This window comes from Urocitellus parryii, chromosome 1, assembly GCF_045843805.1.
Source record: "Urocitellus parryii isolate mUroPar1 chromosome 1, mUroPar1.hap1, whole genome shotgun sequence".
Lineage (NCBI taxonomy): Eukaryota > Metazoa > Chordata > Mammalia > Rodentia > Sciuridae > Urocitellus > Urocitellus parryii.
Genome location: NC_135531.1, coordinates 113348066 through 113368871, shown reverse-complemented (window position 1 = coordinate 113368871; position 20806 = coordinate 113348066). Strand labels below are relative to the sequence as shown.

Below are 20806 nucleotides of genomic sequence, written 5' to 3'. Positions count from 1 at the left end.
CATATACTCTGGTTCCTTAGTTACCAGAAAAAGGTTAAATTCACCACAGTGGTTGGAAATTTTCAGAAATAATATTGATTTTCCAGCTAATTTGAATATACTCTATTTGAATATACTATATATGTGTGTATAGTTGTACACTGACGCAGTGTCTTTATTTTGTTTATATATTATGTGGTGCTGAGGATCGAACCCAGTGCCTCACATGTGGGAGATAAGGGCTTTATCTCTGAGCCATACCCCAGCCACCTTGAATATACTATGTTTTAAAATATAATTTTCAACTATAAACTTTATCTAACAGATTTCATATTATTTGCAGCCAACAATGATAAAGTGTCCACGAACAGTTGTTTGTTATATTTGTGGTCGTGAATATGGAACCAAATCTATTAGCATCCATGAGCCACAATGCCTGAAAAAGTGGCATAATGAAAACAACTTGTTGCCTAAAGAGCTAAGGAGACCAGAACCAAAGAAACCAGAAATCAGGACCATTACTGGTAAGTCCTTAGAGTGACTTGAGTACAAGAGGGGAGGCTTCTCTCTCTAAACTTATAAGTAGAGATATTCTTTTTTAATTGTTCAAACACCTAAAATCAGCAACATTTACTGCCTTGGCTTCAGCCAAATAAGAAAAACAGCAGTGGAATGCCTGTGCAAAGGGTTGTCTTCAGATGCTGAGACATAAAGACACTATGTCCTGGCAAGACTGCATGAGAGGAACCCGCTGGAATTTACTGTATTTTCCAAGAGTTTGTTTCATATATTATCACACATAACACTTAAAAAACAGAAAGCTTAAAAACCTTTGGTGAATCTAGAGTCCTGATTTTACATATGAACGTGTCTCTGCAGAGCAGGGATAACAAATTTAAGTGCTTACAGGATCCACTATCGTCAGGTTACAAATTAATTAATGGGTCTGTGTGTAGGGGAAGGAAAAAATGAAGAAAAGGAAAGGTGGGGACTGTGGTGAGGTGGAGAGCATCAGCTCTCTCCAAAGGAAATAGCAGCTGCACAGGAACAGCTGGGGCTATCATTAAGAAATTTAGCCCAATGTGGCCATATCTATCAGTAATACCAAAGAAACTGGAAATGTAGACATTCATACAAAATATCCACCTTTTTAAAATGTGTGCAATTAAAAATTTGTGAAGCACTGTGCAAACCAAATGAAACTGTCAGGTGCGACTTTGTCACAGAACCTTATATTTACTCATTTAGGATGTTATAGAATAGTTATAGAATATTTTTGCCATATGAGCTCAGACTCACCATATTTCCACCATTGTTATTTTCTCAGTTACACTCCTCATTCTCTTCAAAGGAAATTTTTGGTTTTAAGAGGAGTATCTTTTTTTTTTTTTTAAGAGAGAGAGAGAGAGAGAGAGAGAGAGAGAGAGAGAGAGAATTTTAATATTTATTTTTTAGTTTTCGGCAGACACAACATCTTTGTTTTGTATATGGTGCTGAGGATCGAACCCAGGCCACCCACGCATGCCAGGCAAGCAGGCTACCGCTTGAGCCACATCCCCAGCCCCAAGAAGAGTATCTTTTAGTTCATTTATTCTCCTTTGTATCTATAGATGTGCAAGTGCTAAAAGGTACCTTGGAGGTCATTTTAATGTCAGTTAGTCCAACATTCCTGTTAAGATGTGAGTCAAGGAGAGTTTATAACAACCCACGGAGCAAAATCTAGATTGACATAATAAAGTTCTAGCTGCTGCTAGAATGGAACTATCCACAGTCCTTGCAGACAGGTGGCAAAAGAGCTCAAGATGAAAACATCCACCTATAGAAGGTAGAACACTTGCCCACAGCCAGATTGTTTACCTTCTTGAAAATCTCTTCCCAACAATTCTCATCTTAAATTCACTCTCAGTGTCAAAATCTATTTCCTTTCCTTCTGATCTTTACCATTTTCTGTGCTGACCATAATTATCCAAAAACTAAAAGAAGTAAGAAGAATGGTGATTCAAAAGCCCTGGTGGGATACTATCTTGTTGTTGCTTATGACAGAAAAAGTAGATCCTATAATTTTACTTCCCTGAAGTTTTTCTCTTGATCCTATGCTACTATTATCTCTGAAGGTGCTCTTCATCCCTAGGTAAATAGAATGCACATCACTGTTCTCCACTCATGGACTTTTTCGTAGAGTTCAAATGACCCTTGCCTCCAGATCCAGAGTCAAAGCACCATGCAAAATCATTTAGAAATGTGATGAATCACCTTCAAGTTAGAATCAATGACTACTCTGGAATTTTTTAGTCTGTATTAAAACTCATATGAGAGTAATAAGAAAGTCAGTGCAGTCCTTTTCTCAAAGAGTTCTCAAAGCACTCAAAACACACGTTTATATCCTACATAGAAAGTAATATTTTCTTTATCCAAATAGAAAGTAATATTTTCTTTATCCAAAGGAGAAATACTAGGTTGTTTGGGGGTTTAAATTCCCATGGAGCAAAAAAATAAAGAACGTTAGGAGAAAGCATGTTAAGAATCTAAGGTTTGTTATGTTTGTGTGAACCACTAGATAGAAATCATATGAGATTGTGTAGGCTTTAATGAAGTAATATGTGCCTTGCCAGTGATAAAAACTGAGTAATACATTTTTGAGTGCTTGGCTAAATTTTGGGGGTCTATTTTGGATGATTCTAAGACATAGTCAATTTAATGTACCAAAGTCACTCTATTTGAATAAGGCTTATTAAAGCTAAATCCCACATTGTTTCTCAAAATAAAGCCATATGCCTTTTTCCGCTATGCTCTGCCAATGAAGATTCTATATTTCTCCAACTGTCTACTTTGTTTTCTTAAGAACACTTCTTTTCATCAGATTAAGAATTCTATTTTCATTCTTCACTTAATTACTTAAAGAATCTCTAAGTTCACAGCTATGAAAAGATGATAAATTTTTAGGGTATAATTCATCTTAAATTCACTCTCAATTGTCCAATTTTGGCCTCCAAAAACATTCCACTAAAGGATTATAGAAGGAAAATACAAATACATGTTCTTTTACCGCTGTAAGTTTATATTTAGAGTCAGCTGAAAGAAAGCCAAAAGTTATATTTGCAAGATAATAATATGTAAGCAAAGATGTTAATAATTAGTGAAGAATGCATATCATAACACATAAAACATTGTCTTCCCCTTTTTACATCCAAAGAGTAAAAAACCTCTGGTTCATGGCTAACTTGACTCAACCCTTGAAACAGCAAGCAGTACTCTTTATTTATTTATTTATTTTTGGCAAAAGTCATATGATTTATTTAAAAACCTCAGTCAACAGGTATTTCCTGAACATATTTTCCATAAAAAGTAGAATATGGTTCTCCAGAATGAAAACTAATTCATTTTACTGTTTTCTCCCCCCTCTTTTCTTTCTTTTTTATTATTATTATTATTTTTTCATTTTTTTCTTTCTCTTTTTCTTTAACTTTCCAGCCAAAGGTTTCTATGATCTTGATGCTTTAAATGAAGCTGCTTGGACAAGTGCCCAGAGCCAGTTGGTTCCCTGCAATATTTGTGGGCGTACCTTCCTGCCAGACAGACTGATTGTTCACCAGCGATCTTGTAAACCCAAAGCCGCCAAGTAAAGCCCTTTTCTCTCCACTGGAGTGTTACAGGAATTAATCCCTTTGAACCAAACTGGGCTAGAGTGGGAAGGAGAAAAAGGAGGTGAAAAGAGGGAACATAGAAAACTGAAGTTGACTAAATGCTAGCGCAGCCTGGGAGGCCCAGCCCGGTGCTTTGGTGTGAGAGTGTTTGACCACCATTATGGGATGGGGCGAGTGCTTTGGCTTTAACAAGCAGCTGCATGTGCTTGCGTACACTGGGGACCGCTTCACACTTTTGTCAGGCAGAATTACAAGCGAGCTGTTTTTTTATCAGAGCTGCAATTTTTATCTAAAGGAAATTTCTGAGCCCATCGTTGCTATTTTGCCTGCATTCTACTTTCCTGAACAAGATTTTGAACTTCACAATTAGGATGATTGTTAAGCCAACAGAGGCTTTGAGGGCAACTGGAGGCAATTCCTTCAGTCCCAGCAAGAACTGGATTTCTTCCTATCCCTATGCCTTCTGATTCAGGGACATTTTGACATCGAGTTTCTTTTTTCCTTGAAATCCTTCAACAAAACAGACATTTTCAAAAAACGCTGAGGACTTAAAGTAAGGGACCATATCTAACTCACATTCCCTTGATAATGGCAAGGAATGCTTTGGAGATTTCCTAGCCAGTGCCACCCTCGTTGGCAGGAGATGCTGCAGTACAATTCATCACAATGGGTGGAAGCCAGCTCCTGCCTCCTATAGAAGAAGTCTAGCAAGAGCTCTTTTTGCCCTCATAGGGGTTTATAGGTGTTTCATTGTTGAGGTCTAAAAGTCTGCCAGGAAATTTTAGGCCTCCCCACCCAAGTCCCATGCACAGTAATTGGGTTGTGAAAGTGCTCTGTATTTTACAGCTCTTGAATGTGTATTCATCCAGGCAGGGCTGTCCTGGGAGAAGGCCAGGGCCAGGGAGGTGCTCTGTCCAGGAAATGCTGCTCCCCCAGGCAGCATGGCATGGCATGGACTCCCAGCAGTCTTGCTTAAGATCTTTGTTCATTTTATGGCTGAATTTCAGGGCCATTCTGGATCCACTGGGTTCTTGCAAGCCTTGCATCCATGACCTTACACAGCACAATCAGCTCCAAATTATACAGGCAAAGTTATTCAACCTAATATTTTGGTCATACATCTACTTATTATACAGGGTTGGGTTAGGATAATTGTGCTAATTGTTCTGTTTTTCCTGCCTGCTCCAAAGGAAGCAAGAAACAAACTTTTTAAAAACTCTGTAGATACCCTGGATTAAGAATCTTGTAAAAGATCTGGCACTATTTCTTTTATCTTGACTAAAATGATGAAAGAATCTAACATATACTGAGAGTCTATGGATTGGGCAGTGGGCTAAGTATTTTGTGTATATCAGCTTATATACACCTTACTTCAGCCCTACAAGTAGATATCATTATCCTTATTTTACAGATAAGGAACTGATGTTTAGACTAAACAGCTGACTCAAGGTCACACAGAGCAATAGATTAGGGAACAAATTTAGGACTATTGGCTTCTGAGTCCACAAACATATCTGTCTCTGTTTATGCCTGATGGCATTATTAATATGATTAGCCATAATAACAGAAGATAAGACAAAGGTAAAAATTCTTGCACAATGTCTAGTAACTAAAAAAAAAATGGAAATCTTAGGATATTTATTGTTCTGCCTCTGGTCTGTGTTTATCTTAGACAGGTAACAATGAGTTAGACCTGCATTTGTGTTAGGGGTTTCAAAAGTATTTCTGTGTGTTGCTGATATTTCAGAAATTAAATATCAGGGGAGATAAAGCAAAAGTTCTGCCCACAACTTTGAACTGAATGGCCACTCAGAGCCTTAAAGATATTCATGGGTATGATAAATCAAACAACAGTGTTTTTATCTATATGAATGAAGTCTTGTGTTAACAAAACAAAAGAAGTGTTGTTGTGAAGTGGCTGAAAAAAACAGGCTTCAGGAATTGTTCATCCTCAGAGAACACTGAGCCCGCTTGAGATACATCAAGGTGCTCTCTGTGGGGTTTCATGTATGGTTCCACCTCATCTAAGCTACAGATGTTCCATGGAATTAAATCTGGAGCAAGCATAGTTACAATGACCTCAATTCAAAAGTTCTGGTCCATTTTCAACACAAGTCATCAAAGTCTTAACATTAATAGGAAAGAGCTCACCTGATCTCTACCAACTGCCCTCTCCCAATGAGTTCACATCTGCCAAGATCTTTATAATTTTAAAAATAGTTCTTTAACAATGGTTAGCACCTCCATGAGCCATGAATTTAACCTTGAAAGAGTTCCTGAAGATATTCTCCTAGATGATGAAGAGCAGATGTTAGATGAAGGTATTTGGAACTCTGAGCTAACCCAGGTGACTATTGGTGTGGGATTAATGTTATTACAGGTATCAACAACGATACAATTCCCTCTTCACTCCGTTACCTAGCACTGACAAATTTTAATTGAATTCTTCTGTAGTTGAGGTCACAGAAAGAATTCCAGAATTTGTTTTTCTTTTTCTTTTGGAGAGGGAGTGAGTACTAGGGATTGAACTCAGGAGCACTCGACCACTGAGCCACATCCCTAGCCCTTTTTTGTATTTTATTTAGACACAGGGTCTCACTGAATTGCTTAGTGCCTGGCTTTTGCTGAGCCTGGCTTTGAACTCTCGATCCTGCCTCAGCCTCCCGAGCTGTTGCCATGCCTGGTCAGATGGTACTCATTTGCACCTTGAATTCACATCAAAACTTCAGGACATGTCCTATCAGAAGGGGACTAAATAAGCACAACCTTGTGGGGGGATATAAATGGGGAATTTTATACTGTGTGTAAGCACAAGTCCTTCAGATCCATCACAGAAGGCTATTCAGGTCCCATCATAGTATTTATTATTATTATTATTTATAAATGGGGTCTTAAGGATGGTTCCCTGTTGAACTGCTTTGGCTTGGGGTATACTGGTCTGAGTTCCTTTATTGAAATAAATATTGCTATTGACAATCAGAGCCACTTGTGAGCAAGGAATAGATAAAAAGCAGACATTCAAAGACCTCTTTCTGTACTTGTCTTCTACTAATATTTGCAGTATTTTTTTAATACTCCCTACTGAAACCAATTCACATGGCTTGAATCCCACATCACGTCAGGGCAGGAAGTTCAGCCCTTTCCTTCCCGAGTCCTGAGAGGTCCTTTCCCTCGTCTGGCAGTGGTCCACCTTCCCTTATCACTAAGCTTGGTTCTGCTAGCCCTGCCTGCTCTCTGTGGCGAGAGATGGAAAACGAGGTTTTTCTGCAGTTGGAAGAAACAACACCAATGAAAATCAGTCAAGTTTCCATCAGAGGCCAATTGGGTCATGAAGAAAGAATATACATGAGAAGAAAAGCACTGTTAAGTTATCATAGGATGGGGTACACTTTTATCCTTGTTCTTTTAAAATTGTATTACAAAAAATATTCAAATTCCAGTGTAATGAAGTCTCATGCTCTCCACATCCAGGTAAACTTAGATTTGACATCCCACCAAGGTTGAATTTGAATGGTTTCAATTTGAGCTATTATTCTTTTTGGTTAAAAGGAGAAGGGTGTTCAGGGAGAGGAGCTGGAAGCCCAAAATTCCACAGAATCTCTGTCAATGCCTTTCAGTCCTACTTAGTGGAAAAATAAGCTTGAATGTGAGCTTAAATGCCAGGGTAATTGAGAATCGGCTGGGTATCATGGAGTTAAGTACCATCATTGATTCACACTGATTACCCTGTAGGTCAAGCTGTTTCAGATGCCTCTTAGCTGAGAATGTTAGACAAATCAGTAGTCCCCAAATATGCTGATGCTCAATGTTATGGTTTAGATATGAAGTGTCCCCCAAAAGCTTATGTGTGAGACAATACAAGAAAGTTTAGAGATGAAATGATTGGGATATGAGAGCCTTAACCTAATAAATGCATTAATCCACTAATAGGGATTAACTGGGTGGTAATTGTAGGCAGCTAAGGTGTGACTGGAGGAGGTGAGTCACTAGGGACATGTTTTTGAGATAAATATATTTTGTCCCTGGTGAGCAAGAGCTCTAATTCCTTATTGCCATGTCCTGAGCTGTTTTTTCTCTTTCAAACTCTTCTACCTTGATGTTTTGCTTCATCTTGGACCCAGAGCAATGAAGTTAGCCATCTAAGGACTGAGACCTCTGAAACCATGAGACCCAAATAGACTTTTCCTTCTCTAAAATTATTCCTGTCAGGTCTTTTGGTCACAGTGGCAAAATAGATAGATAGATAGATAGATAGATAGATAGATAGATAGATAGGGGCTGTGCCAATGTGATTAAGATTATAGACCTTGGAACTGAAAGATAATCCTGGATTATCCTGGTAGGACCATTCTAATCACTTGGATCCTTAAATGCAGAAGAGGAAGAAGGCAGTAAGGTAGGTAAGAGAGATGGTAGCATAAGAAGAATTGAACAATCCATTGCTGGTTCTGAGATGCAGGGAACCATATATAAGGGCCAAGAGATAACTGTAGGGACTAAGGGCAGCCCCCAGATGATAGCCAGCAAAGAAACTGGGGCCTCAGTCCCACAAATGCACAGAATTAAATTCTCCAAATGACATGAAATGGAGCAAGGAAATGGAGCCTGCCACTCACCCAAATCTCCAGAAATGTATTCAGTCTTGCCAACACCATGTTCTTATCAGGTAAGTCCAGGGTTGGACTTCTAACCATACAGAACTGTAAGAAAATCTCTGCTGTTTGAGTCACAAAGTTTGTAGTAATCATCAACGGCAACAACTGACAACTAACACAAAATACAGATAACATGGTAGAACCAATAAAATCTGTTCATCAGAAAAGTAGAGCTCTTGAATCCAGGAGGGACACTGGCCACCTCCGTTGTTTTAGTGAGAGGACCTCTAGACAACACTCATTAGGGCAAATAGCCTATGAAAACTCAATCCAAGATTTCATACCCTTGGATATATCATCATTTTGCAATACATGTAAATTCTGGATGACAATTTTTAATGTTTTTAAGGAAAATGCTGCCTTTTATATTCTCTGTCATATGTATGTGCTTGTTCTAAAAATAACAATAAATGGACAAATGCAGTTATTTGGTAACTGATTTTTACCATCAATAGCCCCAAGGTCTTGCCCACCTGTTTTGTCTGAAAATCATTTTTGTTTTCATTTGTGGCAGAAAGAAAATAACTATGTAGTAATTGTATTTTTAAATAAGGTACTGACTAAAAAATAGCCAAAACACCTAAAGGTGCATATTTGTTTTTAAACATTCCAAAGCTCTCTTGTGATTTTTTTTCCCCCACAGCTTTTCTGAGAAACTCTGTGCAGATCTAAAAAATAATGTGAGCCATCAAAATTACTTGCTTAAAGTATAGGAAAAGGGTGCAAAAGCCCCTGAGTTGTTGGTTGATAATTTATCAAGTAGTAAATTTGCCTTTAGTACTTTCATCTTCTCTCTTTGAAACTTCTGCCCTTTGTCCCACCTTCAATGTTTTTCCTGCTATTCCACTGCCACCACCTACCAACCTCTGCCCAGACTTGTTTCTGTTGGAGCAAAGAGATCCATGCTCCAGTTATTTCTCCTTCTTTCCCAACCTGCCCCTTTACATTTTACTGCCTGTGTCCTTTAAGTTTTCACAAGTAATTTCCTTAGAAAGAAATCTGAGACACTTGGGTTTCCTAGGCAGTCCACAGGAGATTATGCTTGAATGAATTCTTTCAGGTGATATAGTTATTTTAAAGAAGATTCCTAGAAGTATTATGTCTTTGTCCAGACTAATGAAATCCATGTGGCACAAATTTAGACAAATTTTGAAATGGAAGTCAAAAGAGCATGGGAAGTGATCCTCTTCATAACAGTTAGTGTCCCTCTTCCCATCTGGTAACTTCACATCTGAGTAGGGGCATCTCTGACAGGCTATCCATTTATAGTTGTGTTAAGGTAAGCTAGTTGCTATAACATATAGACCCCAAACATAACAATGACTTAAATAGAATAGAGGCTTATTTCTTGTTCTAAAAAGATCAGTGGGCAAGTAATCAATTTAGTGAGGTGTTTACCTCATGGAATTATCCAGGACGGTAAGTTGGTGAAGCACTTAACCAGTTTTAGCATTCAACAAGCAGATCTCAAAAGTTACCCTGGGAGGCAGGGGATCCTCTTCTTTCAGCCCAATCCAAAGCACAAAAGAATAAGGAGTTACTCATTTCTCTGGTTTGTACTGCAGACCTGTAAGAAATGTTCATCATTACATTCATTGACAATATCTGGGCCAGGTGGATGTATCCAAGTGCAAGAGAGCCTGAGAATTGTGGCAGCAGGAAGAAGAAGTGAATAGAGATTTGGGGAACAATAATGCAAATCAAACATAAATCTGCTCCTGGATTTTGTTGGGGGACTGCTTTCCTTCTCACAGAAACTCAAAAGTATTTGGACACAAATCCAGGAGTACAAGACATTGTTCTTGCCATAAAGGAAGGAAAAATTGGTAAATTAGGATGAAAAAAAGGTGAAATTTTTAAAACTTGCAACTATTTTTGTAGATTAATAATACAAGCATTATTTATTTAGAGGAAAGGCTTTGTAAGTTTTTATTTGAATAATATTAGGATATTTTTGATATGAAAATTTAGTCCTGCATTTAGTCTCATAAGGGTAGTTGGGACAAAAAATTGAGAGAATATTTTGCAAAGAATATGGCTAACCCTAACCTTTACTGGGGCAGATCTCTGACACTTGGCAATTATTATAGAATAAACCTGACTTTTCATCCTTTGGCTAGAGCTTGGGGCGGGGAAAGAGACTGTAATTTTGGACTCAGCACTAGGTCAAGGTGAGCTCTCACCTGCAGGTGGGGGTATAGAAATTACAAAAACATGTCAGCAATATAGTTTGAGGTGAGAGCCGATAGGCATTCCTTACTCTGGGATAAGACTGGTGGTCTTAAAAGCAGTGGTCACGGTTACCAATTCATGTTTCTTTCCAGCATTCTAATTCTACTTCTGTATATTATGTTCAAGCCCTCGTTAAGTTTAATTATTCATTCTGACCTATTATCTGTGCTGGGTATCTGTTTTCTCTGATAAGTGGAAGCTGATCCATAATGGGGGGTGATCTAGGGAAGAAAGAAGGAATTTTGGATTGGGCAGAGGGGTGTGAGGGGATAGAAGGAATGTGGGGATGGGAAAGATAGTGGAATGAGACATTATTACCCTATACATGTATGACGACATTACTGGAGTGACTCTGCACCACATAGGTCCAGAAGAATGATAAATTGGCTCCATTTGTATACAATGTGTCAAAATGCATTCTACAGTCATGTATAACTAATTAGAACAATTTAAAAAAAAATTTAAAAGGGGAGCTAAGGTCTACAAAAAGACAAATAGACCAAGAAAAAAGGTGAAACCTTGAAACATGCAAAGTGGCCACTAGAAGCAACAGGTGGCAAACAATAGCCACTACCTATACATACTTTTCAGTGTCCTTCAGAGTCTTCAGAGGACTGGAATTCCTGACCTCATCTAATGGGGATTAGGATTGTGATTTTTTTTTTTTAACTAGCAAAGGGGTAGGTAACCCTGGAAGGCCAAATAAAAAATCAGTTAACCCAAGACTGAGTGCAACTGTGCCAGTGGGGCCATACAGGTCCTAAATCTTGCAGCCAACACAGACAGGAGCACTGAAGTCATAGGAAACTCACAAGAGGGGAGTTGCAGCTGTCTCTGAAGGGGTAAAATGGTAAAGGCAGCAGGGGCACTAGAGGACAGCCCAGGAAAAAAACCCACAGGGACTGTGGAACTCCAAGGACTGAGGAGTGGGTATGTTTTGTTTCCACTCAAATTGGCCTGTTTTTCTTTGTTACTCCCTGGGGTTTGTCCACAGGATTTCCTGATAATTTGATAAGGCGTGTTACTTTGCCTTCCTCTGTTGTATTTGCTAGACCACAGTTTCCTAACCAATGTGCCTGTGATTAGCACACTAACACATTAATTCCTTTGGTCCTCCATACCGCCTTCTAGGGCTTAGGGCAGTCACCTCTGGCTATAAGCAGCCTCACTGATTAACCCCAACGTGCTGGGTCGATATTACACTTTCTAGATGTGCTGTAAAGGGAAACATGGTGGGAAGCTCTGTAACTGACTTGGTGATCAGTGACGTTTAACATGATGAGGGCAAGTGCAGAGCCATGAGCATTCTAGACTGTGGGGTCAACTTAAAGGCAGTTATCAAAGTTCATGTTTTAATTACTTGTTCTGGCTCAAGTTACTGTTTCTCTTCCTCTTCCCCACCCCAACACTATTAATTCCCAACTTCTGTCAACAATGTGGTCTTTTCCAGAGAGGTAGAGAACCCAGAGTCATAGGTGGTAAACCAATTCAGTCTATCTTTCAGCAATAAGCAAAGGAAGCCCTTACCTAGCTCCTGTGATCAGGGAAAGCTCTGAACTATTTGAGTGGGTGTGCTATGTTGTGTGTGTGTGTGGTGGGCACCTCTGGGAGAACAACAGGGACAGCAAATCAGAGGAACAGCTGGGACAAAGATGAAGGGTGGGGGCAGGATTTGTGTGCCAGCAAAGAAGGAGGTGTTGACAATGAAAAGATCAGTTTTAGTTTCATTCCTTCCAAGTTCCCAGCTTTCAGGAAGAACTCAACGCAAGTTAAACAGGTTGTGTGATTTGCCTGTTTCTGCTCAGCAGGACATTAGACAAGATTACCTCTATAGGAAAAAAACATGGCCAGGCATAAAAGTTGGGAAGGGTATAAACTTTCTTTCCCATTGTTGTTCCCATATTTATCTTTCCCTCATTTCCATTCTCTCACTAATTACAGTCTGTCTTCATCTATGCCATTTCTTTTCATAAGCAAACTTTCTGTTAATAAGCACTCTAGCACCATCTAGCCAGCAGAGGGCAGTATTTGGAAGCAATGAGCACAGAAATCCTTATGGCGCAGGCACAAGCATTACCAGGCTGAGACTGGGTTCTCTTTCTTCTAAAATATTTTTCCTTTCCTTTCCTTTGACTGTACTAGAAACTATGAAAGGGACAGGTATCTACTCCTGAAGTTGTATCAAGTGACTCCATCTCTCTCTTCCCTGCCAACTTTGTAAAAGAATAATCATAAATATTTAGGTTATATATTTCAACTTGGCATCACAACAGGCCAGTTTTGGCCCATTTTCTAACAAAATGTATGCAGCACATAGAATGCAAATATGTAGATAATGCAAACAGAAAGTATAAAGTGATTCAGGCAAAACACTTAAACTATGCAATGCAGTTGGGCAAGTAGAATTAGTATTCTACTCAGTTTTTTAAAAAAAAATAATTGTATGAGTCATTTATGAACTTTTCTAATGCATACTTTTGAGCACCTACTAAGTGCTACATTGGAGAGACATGTAGATTACTGTGACCAAGTGGGATTCTGGGTGGTGTGGACACATGGAGGGCTGCTTCTTTGAAAATGTGTTTTTGAAAAAAGGAAGAGAATATTCTAAAAAGGGAAAGCAAGGAGGAAAAAAGAGGACTTCTACTCCCCCCTGGGTACTATGCAAGGCGTGTTCTAACAGTGTTCCTCAAGGAACAGCTATGTTTTTGTTAGATTAAGGTGAATTCTCTGCAAATTTTTAAAAAGAAATTGATAATACAGGGGATTTTGCAGATGATAGTGTGAGGCACTAAAAGAGATGGTTTGGGCGTGGGGAGCTGTCTTCAAGAGCATATAACTGTGTAGTCACTTAGAAAGGTCCCATGCATGTTTTAATGTTTTTGCTGATACCATCACAAAAATCTCAAGTTTTGAACAAAGGGCTCTACATTTGCCTTTTGCACTAAGCTCTGTAATTATATGGCTGAAGGTCAGGGATGTGTAGAAGTTTGGATAATATAAACCTGTCTGTGGATAAGAGTAACCATGATGCTCTGGGAAACCTGAATTTCTGGTTGTGTTTAAAGAACACAGAGTTATAATTTCCAGTGAGATGAGTACTGGTGGTCTTTTGGGGAGTAGTGATTCATCAGTCCTAGTTAGAGCTTCCTCAAGGGTAATGAGGAGGTGCTGGGAGAAGGGAGGTCTGGAGAAAGGCAGTGTTCTGGGAGCACTCATTCTCTGGATCAGGAGTGGGGAAGCCCGACTTGGAGTATATGGAGCCTCACTGGAGTTCAAGGCTTGTGGTGCTAACTGGCTTCCTTTCTAGACTGGGGGCCAAAAAATGGTGCAGGATTAAAGGGATCTTTCTGGACCTCCCTTGACTACTGCTGCAGGCATGGTACATGTGGAAGAGAAGTGAGGTGGTCTTATCACTGATTCATGTAGCCAATGAAACATTTCAATGTTGTAAAATATGTTAGGCTTTTGCTTTCTGCTTCCTGAATATGATGTCTGACTTAAAAACCCTTCTTCCACCTCCCTCCTAAAACTTCACAGTCTCTTTAGTTCTTCTAAATTATTTTAGTTTTTATATTTTGCCCTTAATATATCTGAAATTTTTATTCATGATGCATAATAGGAATCTAACCTTTTTTCCCAAAGAAGTTTTCCGGTATCATATCCTATAAAGACATGGGTCCATTTTTAGATGTTCCATTCTGTTCCACTGATCCGTTTTCATTTATGTCCGCAACTTAATCACATTGCTTACACGATTACAACTTTAGAACATATCTCTATAGAATTGTTTTCTTGACTCTTCTTACTCATTTCTTCTTCTAGGTGAATTTTAAAATCAAGTTTGTCAAATAGCATAAATAATTTTACTGATTTGCATTGAATCAAACTGATAAGTTATTTTAAGAGTAATTAGCATGATTACAAGATGGACTTCTTCCACTCAGGAATACGGCATATAATTTGTGTATTTATACTTCTATAAAAATTATACAATTTTATAGAAATTATGAATCTGCAATCCTAAACTCTACCCACCTACCCACGATAATTTCTTTGTTTTACCAATAAATCAATTTTTTTGTATATTTTGTACCTTTTATGGTCTCGTTGGCAACTCCATTTTCACAGACCACGTGTGTTTCTCAAGAAAACTTTTCCAAGAGACAATTGAAACACAAGAAGTAGAAAGTTTGAGATATTTAAAACTTCATATTCAGAAAATTTCTAAATACTATGAGCTTATGTTCATTTATTAAATCTATGTTGTTAAATTGAATTATTTTTTTTCTTAAGGGCTATAGAAAATATTTGTAAAGTTTTGCTGTAGACCCTGAAAATATCCACATCAATATCTGCTCTATAACAAGATAGCTAAAATACAAAGCTATATGAAATTAAATGCCAGGCATCATCGCAAATCACTATACAGTTGGAAAAGCACTTCATATAGATCACATTTTTTCTTTAGAAAACTAAAACTTCCAGCAGTACCAATCTTGTTAAATATGGATATTCAGAAAGAAGAAAACAATTTTTATTCAACTGGTTCACATATTCCACTTTCCAAGGGTAATCACAGCATACAATTAATAATACAGTATTCCCTTCAAATTGCATCCTGAGAAGTGTTTTCACTTAGGTTTAATGAAAAACACTTGGAAGCAACTGAGCACAGTGCAGAAGTGGTTAGTCATTATCCTTGTTTATGAATTAGCATGAGTTTAAAGAGTAGTTGATGCTGACGGCTAAACTTTCAAATTTCTTTTTCATCAGCATTTTTCATCAAAGTTGAAACCAAAAGATCGACAAATGTCATAGATCTAAAGTTAGCCTGCAAGAGGAGCTAGAAACAGAGCTCTGGAATCAGCAAGGGTGGAACAGAGAGTATGGTGAAAATCTGTAGCCCAGCAGGTGGCAATAGAGTCTCTGCTCTTCCTCCCATCCAGGCTTTGAAGATGCCCACACCCGCTTTTTAACCCATCATTAAGGCAAGCATAATTTTGATTTTCTATGGTCCCCTTGTTCTCATGGAAATTAGGATAGGGAGGAGTCAGAGTGGAGTGGGAAGAATGAAAACTTACACACAAAATCGGAGCCCTTAAGAAGTTCTTTTTCTTCCCAAGTCACTGAAAAATCCTATTCATAAGGAACATGTATATTTCAGTAACCTCTGTACATATTAACCATTGAGATGATTTTTTTAGTTGGGAAAGGACAATAAAATTTTAGTCATCAATGGCTTTCAGTTTAATGGTAAGGCTCTTGGCAGACAGTTTGGTATGACTTATTATTCAAAGGGAGCTCAATGAAATCTTTCAACTATTAATGACTGTTATGAAAAGTTTAAAAAAAACCCAAATATTTTCATGCAGGGCTGTTACTCAAAGGAAACTTCTATAATAGGACATATTAGCGTCTCTATATCATTCCAAAGTAAAAGAAGACATTGCTCTACAGGATGTTGTCAATGATCTTTCCCAGAAGGAGACAGGCATTTCTGTTAGGGAGTTTTGGGATTGTTTATAAGTATAGTTGGTGAAAATAGAATAGAATTTGGAGCTTACATCTTGAGTTAAAAATGGTACCTCCACCAATTATTACCCAGGGGATCTTGAGTAAATGACTCATTCTTTTTGTCCCTCCATTTCTTTATCTATAAAAATGTTATAATTTACCTCATTGTGTTATAATAAATATAATGCACTTCAAATGGTATTTTCACTTAGAAGTACTCAACAGATATTGGCTATTATGGCAAAGACAATTAGTGCTCATGGCTTCCCTCTAGTTTTACATTTCCCAGGTTCCCTTGCAGTTAGTTGAAGGCCATATGTTTATTTATAGCCAATAAACTGGAGTAGAGGACTGAGTTAAGAACCAGTGTGCCCTTGACTCTCTCCCTAGTAAAGAGAACTTGGAGGCCACACATTTCAAAGTGTTTAGTTTCAAGAAGGAGGAGAGGCAGCAAACCCATGTCTGGGTACAATGAGTCTGGCAAATTTTTGTTTTGTTAAGTCACTGAGTTTTCAGGGCTACTCAATTACCATAATACCACAATATAGCTTTATTTTGTAAGGAAACTATAACATTTTTAACTACTTGAGTTTCTTTCTTTCTTCCTTTTATTTTTATTTTTTATATTTTTGGTAGTACTGGGAATTGAACCCAGGAGTGCTATACCACTGAGCTACATCCTTAGCCCTTATTTTTTATTTTGATACAGGGTCTCACTAAGTTGCTGGGGCTGTCCTTGAACTTTTGATTCTCCTAACTTAATACCCCATATAGCGGGAATACAGGCATGTACTAACATGTCCAGCTATTTGAGATTCTTTCTAAGCATTGTTATTTCTGGATAAGGACAAATAAAACATCGAGCTAAAGTGAGTAACAAACTAGTTTCTAGTTCTTAGTAACCACAATGTAATCTCCTTTGAAAGTAGAGCCTTCATTGTATTTATCATTGAAACCTCAGTATGTAGAATCATTCTTGGCACAAAGTAAGTGCTTGAACACATATGTTTTTTGTGAAGGTATTGTGCATTTCCAATATGCATAGCACTTTGCATATATTGTAGAGTACACAATAAATCAAAACCATGGTCTTTGTCCTCAAGAAGTATACTATCCGAAATGAGAAGACAGACACTCCTGTTTCTTCATTTGCCTATTCTAGCGATTAAGCACACAAAACAATGACATCACTGTTTCAACTAAGAGATACTACATATATTTATTTTTCTTTTTTAAATTAAAGCATTATCATTATATGTAGAAGTCGAATTCATTTTGACAAAATCATGCATACATGGAATTTGATTTGTTCCATTTTAGTCCCTGTTCCCTACCCTTTCCCTTCACTCCTCCCTCCTCCTAGTCTCCTTCTTAAAGAAACTGTACTTAAAGAAACTGTTCTTAACTCAGTCCTCTACTCCAGACTGAAGGCACATTCAGAAAGCAGAGTGCTCAGAGAGGGCTGCAAACAATTCAGATATGGAAAAGAGATAACATCTCAATAGGTTAGAAAAAGAGAGAGACCTAGGTTAGTAGGTTAGATGGAGACATTAGTAAAATAGTTATAATAAAGACTCAGGTTTCTAAATATGAAACTATGAACATTCATAAGATAGGGCCCAACTGAAAAAAGTAAGTATTGGAGAGGATAACCAAAAAAAAAAAAAAAAAAAAAAAGGATGGTGGATGCCCTCATATGTCACCCCAAACCCTCTTTCGGGTCTAAAATACTCATCCCCCACCTGCTGAAGCTGGTACTGTTGAAGTCTCTCATCTGAGACTGCTCCAGAAATTGCCCTCAACTAAAGAGAGCCACAAGGGCCAAGATCTCATTGCTACTCAGAGGTCTGCCATATGCAATGATTAATTTATGCTAAGGTACAAAAGCTAAGAGCCCTCTTGCCCCAATGGAGAGATGATTCTATAGGTCAGTCCCACCTTCCAGCTTCAGGGGTTCTTTGTGCATCATCAGAGGTCTCCTTACTGTCTCAAAGTCTAACATCTCTCTGCCATTCCTGCTTCTCTTTCTCTCCCACATGTGTGGATTTTCAAAGCAGACTCAATAGGACATGCAAATCTTTATCTCAAAATCTGCTCAGAGAGTAAGTATAAGGCAAACCTACGTAGGATCACAAAAACCAGGGAGAGTTTAGAGTTGTCAGAGTAGGAAACAAAAGAGAGTTACTAATGATTCTGAAAAGGGGGAAGAATTTGTTCTGGTAATGGAGTGAAGAGTAGATAAAGGCAAAAATCCTATAATTGCAGAGGCAGAAATCACTTTGGGGAGTTCTGCTAGATGTCTATGGAGTGCTTCAGTGCAGGTCCACTGTCTAGCCCCCCAAATGTTTGCCTGAAATGTGTCTCTTATTTCAAAGTCCATTTAGGATTCTGAGCTATAAGTATAATTAATAAGCAAAAGAGAGCAAGATTCCTTCCTTGGTTTTAATACAAGTAGGATCATGTGACTATTAATGATTTTGAGGAGTGAATGGAGTTAACTCCAGGTTTTGTGAAAAAAGTCTGAGCATTTTGTGACCTTTCACAATAAATACAGAATCAGGATCATGAAAGAAGGAGCTATTGAAAGGAAGAACTCATCCTTACATGAAGAGCAGGCCATGACTGTCTCAATCTTACTGGTCAGTTCTTAGCATTCAATGGTGGCATTAGTGCATAATTTAACACCAGTTGACAGGAGTATTATATATTTATATAATATATATAATATATTTTTATATATAAAATATTATATAATAGTCTCTCTCTCTCTCTCTATATATATATATATATATATATATATATATATATATATAGAGAGAGAGAGAGAGAGAGAGAGAGAGGTGAGAGAGAGAGAGAGAAAGAGAGAAAGAAAGAGAGAGAGAAGCAAAAGCCATGGTAGTTAACCAAAAGTAGCTAAGTAGATATGAGCAACTATGGAGAATATTAATCACAGAACATTTTGATTGTTTGATGTGGTAACTCTTCAAGACACAACTTACATAACGTTTAGAATCTTTTCTCTAGACTAATAAGAAAACATTTCTGCTCCTCAACTGTCTTTTGATTTCTTATATATTGTATTCAAAGTGGTTCTAGTGACACTGGACGTACCAGGACATCATGTCTTAAATGTCAATTTCTATTACGATGATGCTCGTTTGTCAGAAACTACATGCAAATCTAATAAATATTCCTAATGGGGTCTTGGAAAATGATTATGTTGGCTGGAACTGTTTTAGAAATATTGATTTAAATTTTAAATAAATTTTTTTTTGGGGGGAGAAAGGTGAATCTTTCAAAATGTTTTTATAATGGGGCAATTAGTTCAAGTGAGCTTGGCATGCTACATCCATGATCCCAGGCCAATGGAGCAGATGTATTGTGTAAATGTGGGATTTGTTTATTCAAAGGAAAGAACAAAGGTAGTACATCCTAAGGCAGGAAGTGTTCAATAAACGCTTTTGACACTAATAAGCCCAGTAGGATGTGAATTATCTGCCTTCTAAGTTCAGTCATCAAGCATCTCCCAGAACTCTCTCTGTGTCAAGCACCGCAAGGGGGTGTATTTAGCAAATTTATGAAGAATTAGAACTGGTAAGGCTCTCTATATTCAGAAAGATAAAGGAAAAGGTAGACAAGCAAAGGGGGAATAAGACTAATGCTTATAATTGTGCAAATTAGAACATTCTGGACTAAGTGGCCACTGAGAAAAGGTTGCTTGGAAACTTTTCCTAGTATATCCCAGATTTTATCAGCCAAATCAAGTGACTCTGTGACTTCTGGTGGCAGAAGCACAATGAGACATTATGGGGTGGTTAGAAGAGTCTGTCCCAGACTCAGCTTCCTGAGTTTACATCCCATATCTATTGCTTCAACTATGGGACTTCCATCTTAATTAGCTTCTTCAATCTCTGCGCCTCAGTTTCTACATTTGTCCAATGAAGTTTATAATAGTACCTCGTGGAACTGTTGCTAGAAATTAGTGAAAGAATTCATGGAGACTGCTATGCATATGCCTAGCACTTTGTAGAAGTCCTTGAGTGTATTTGCATATTCTATATGGCAGTGGTAATACCATAGGGAGGAATATCACCAGGGAAGTTAAAGGGCACATGTCCTTGGGATGTACTCCTTACAAAAGAGCCCATCCCCCACCAAGGTCCCCAGGGAATGAGAATGGAAAGGTCACCTAGCATGAACAGCATGAGGGACAAAGCTGGGACACATTCTCTCTGGAGTCGTCCATCTCACTGCAGACATCCACACTGGCATGTAATTTCTTTTCTCTTAAGTTTATAGTTGCAGAGTGTCTTAGCATCTGATAGACTGCAGGAACCTTCTGTGGAGACTTAAATAAATTTCTCAATTTTTGCTTAATAAAAATAATTCACTCTATGTGCCAAGTCTGCATAAATAGTTTCTGACAGACGAAACAGTTTGTAAATCCTCAAGAGCTTTATATCATTCCTCGAAAAATAAAACACCTTTCAGCTTACTAAATGTGTACCCCAAGGGCCTGTTGTATGGGTAGGATCCTCAGTCTAAGTAAAGGCAGGTGATGATTTTTTAAAGAACAATCCTACCCCAAACCTCGAAATACTGGTCACTTTTAGCATAATTGTATTAGCAAGAACAGAAGTGAGCCACATTCATGGAACTTCCACATCGGCACTGCTGGGTCCTTGTATGACAGATGACAAATGGCTTTTCCTCTTTTTCCTTTGCCCTTGCAACCCCTGACACATATCTGAACTCTTGCTCCTGAGTTTTCTCTGGCCT

The 20806-nt window shown here is 38.1% G+C and overlaps 1 protein-coding gene across 1 annotated transcript; it reads left to right on the top strand.

Annotated features, from left to right (window-relative positions):
• Positions 1-328: 328 nt before the first annotated feature.
• LOC144254055 (zinc finger protein 475) lies at positions 329-3602 on the top strand. The gene is made up of 2 exons (XM_077796845.1): positions 329-503; positions 3451-3602. The coding sequence occupies exons 1-2, from the start codon at positions 329-331 to the stop codon at positions 3600-3602; spliced, it is 327 nt and encodes a 108-aa protein (XP_077652971.1).
• Positions 3603-20806: the final 17204 nt, after the last annotated feature.

Excerpts from the sequence above, each read along its gene's own strand:
- LOC144254055 (XM_077796845.1), top strand. The coding sequence starts at position 329 with ATGATAAAGTGTCCACGAACAGTTGTTTGTTATATTTGTGGTCGTGAA. Across the intron at positions 504-3,450 it reads AGAAATCAGGACCATTACTG|CCAAAGGTTTCTATGATCTT; the intron begins GTAAGTCCTTAG and ends TTAACTTTCCAG.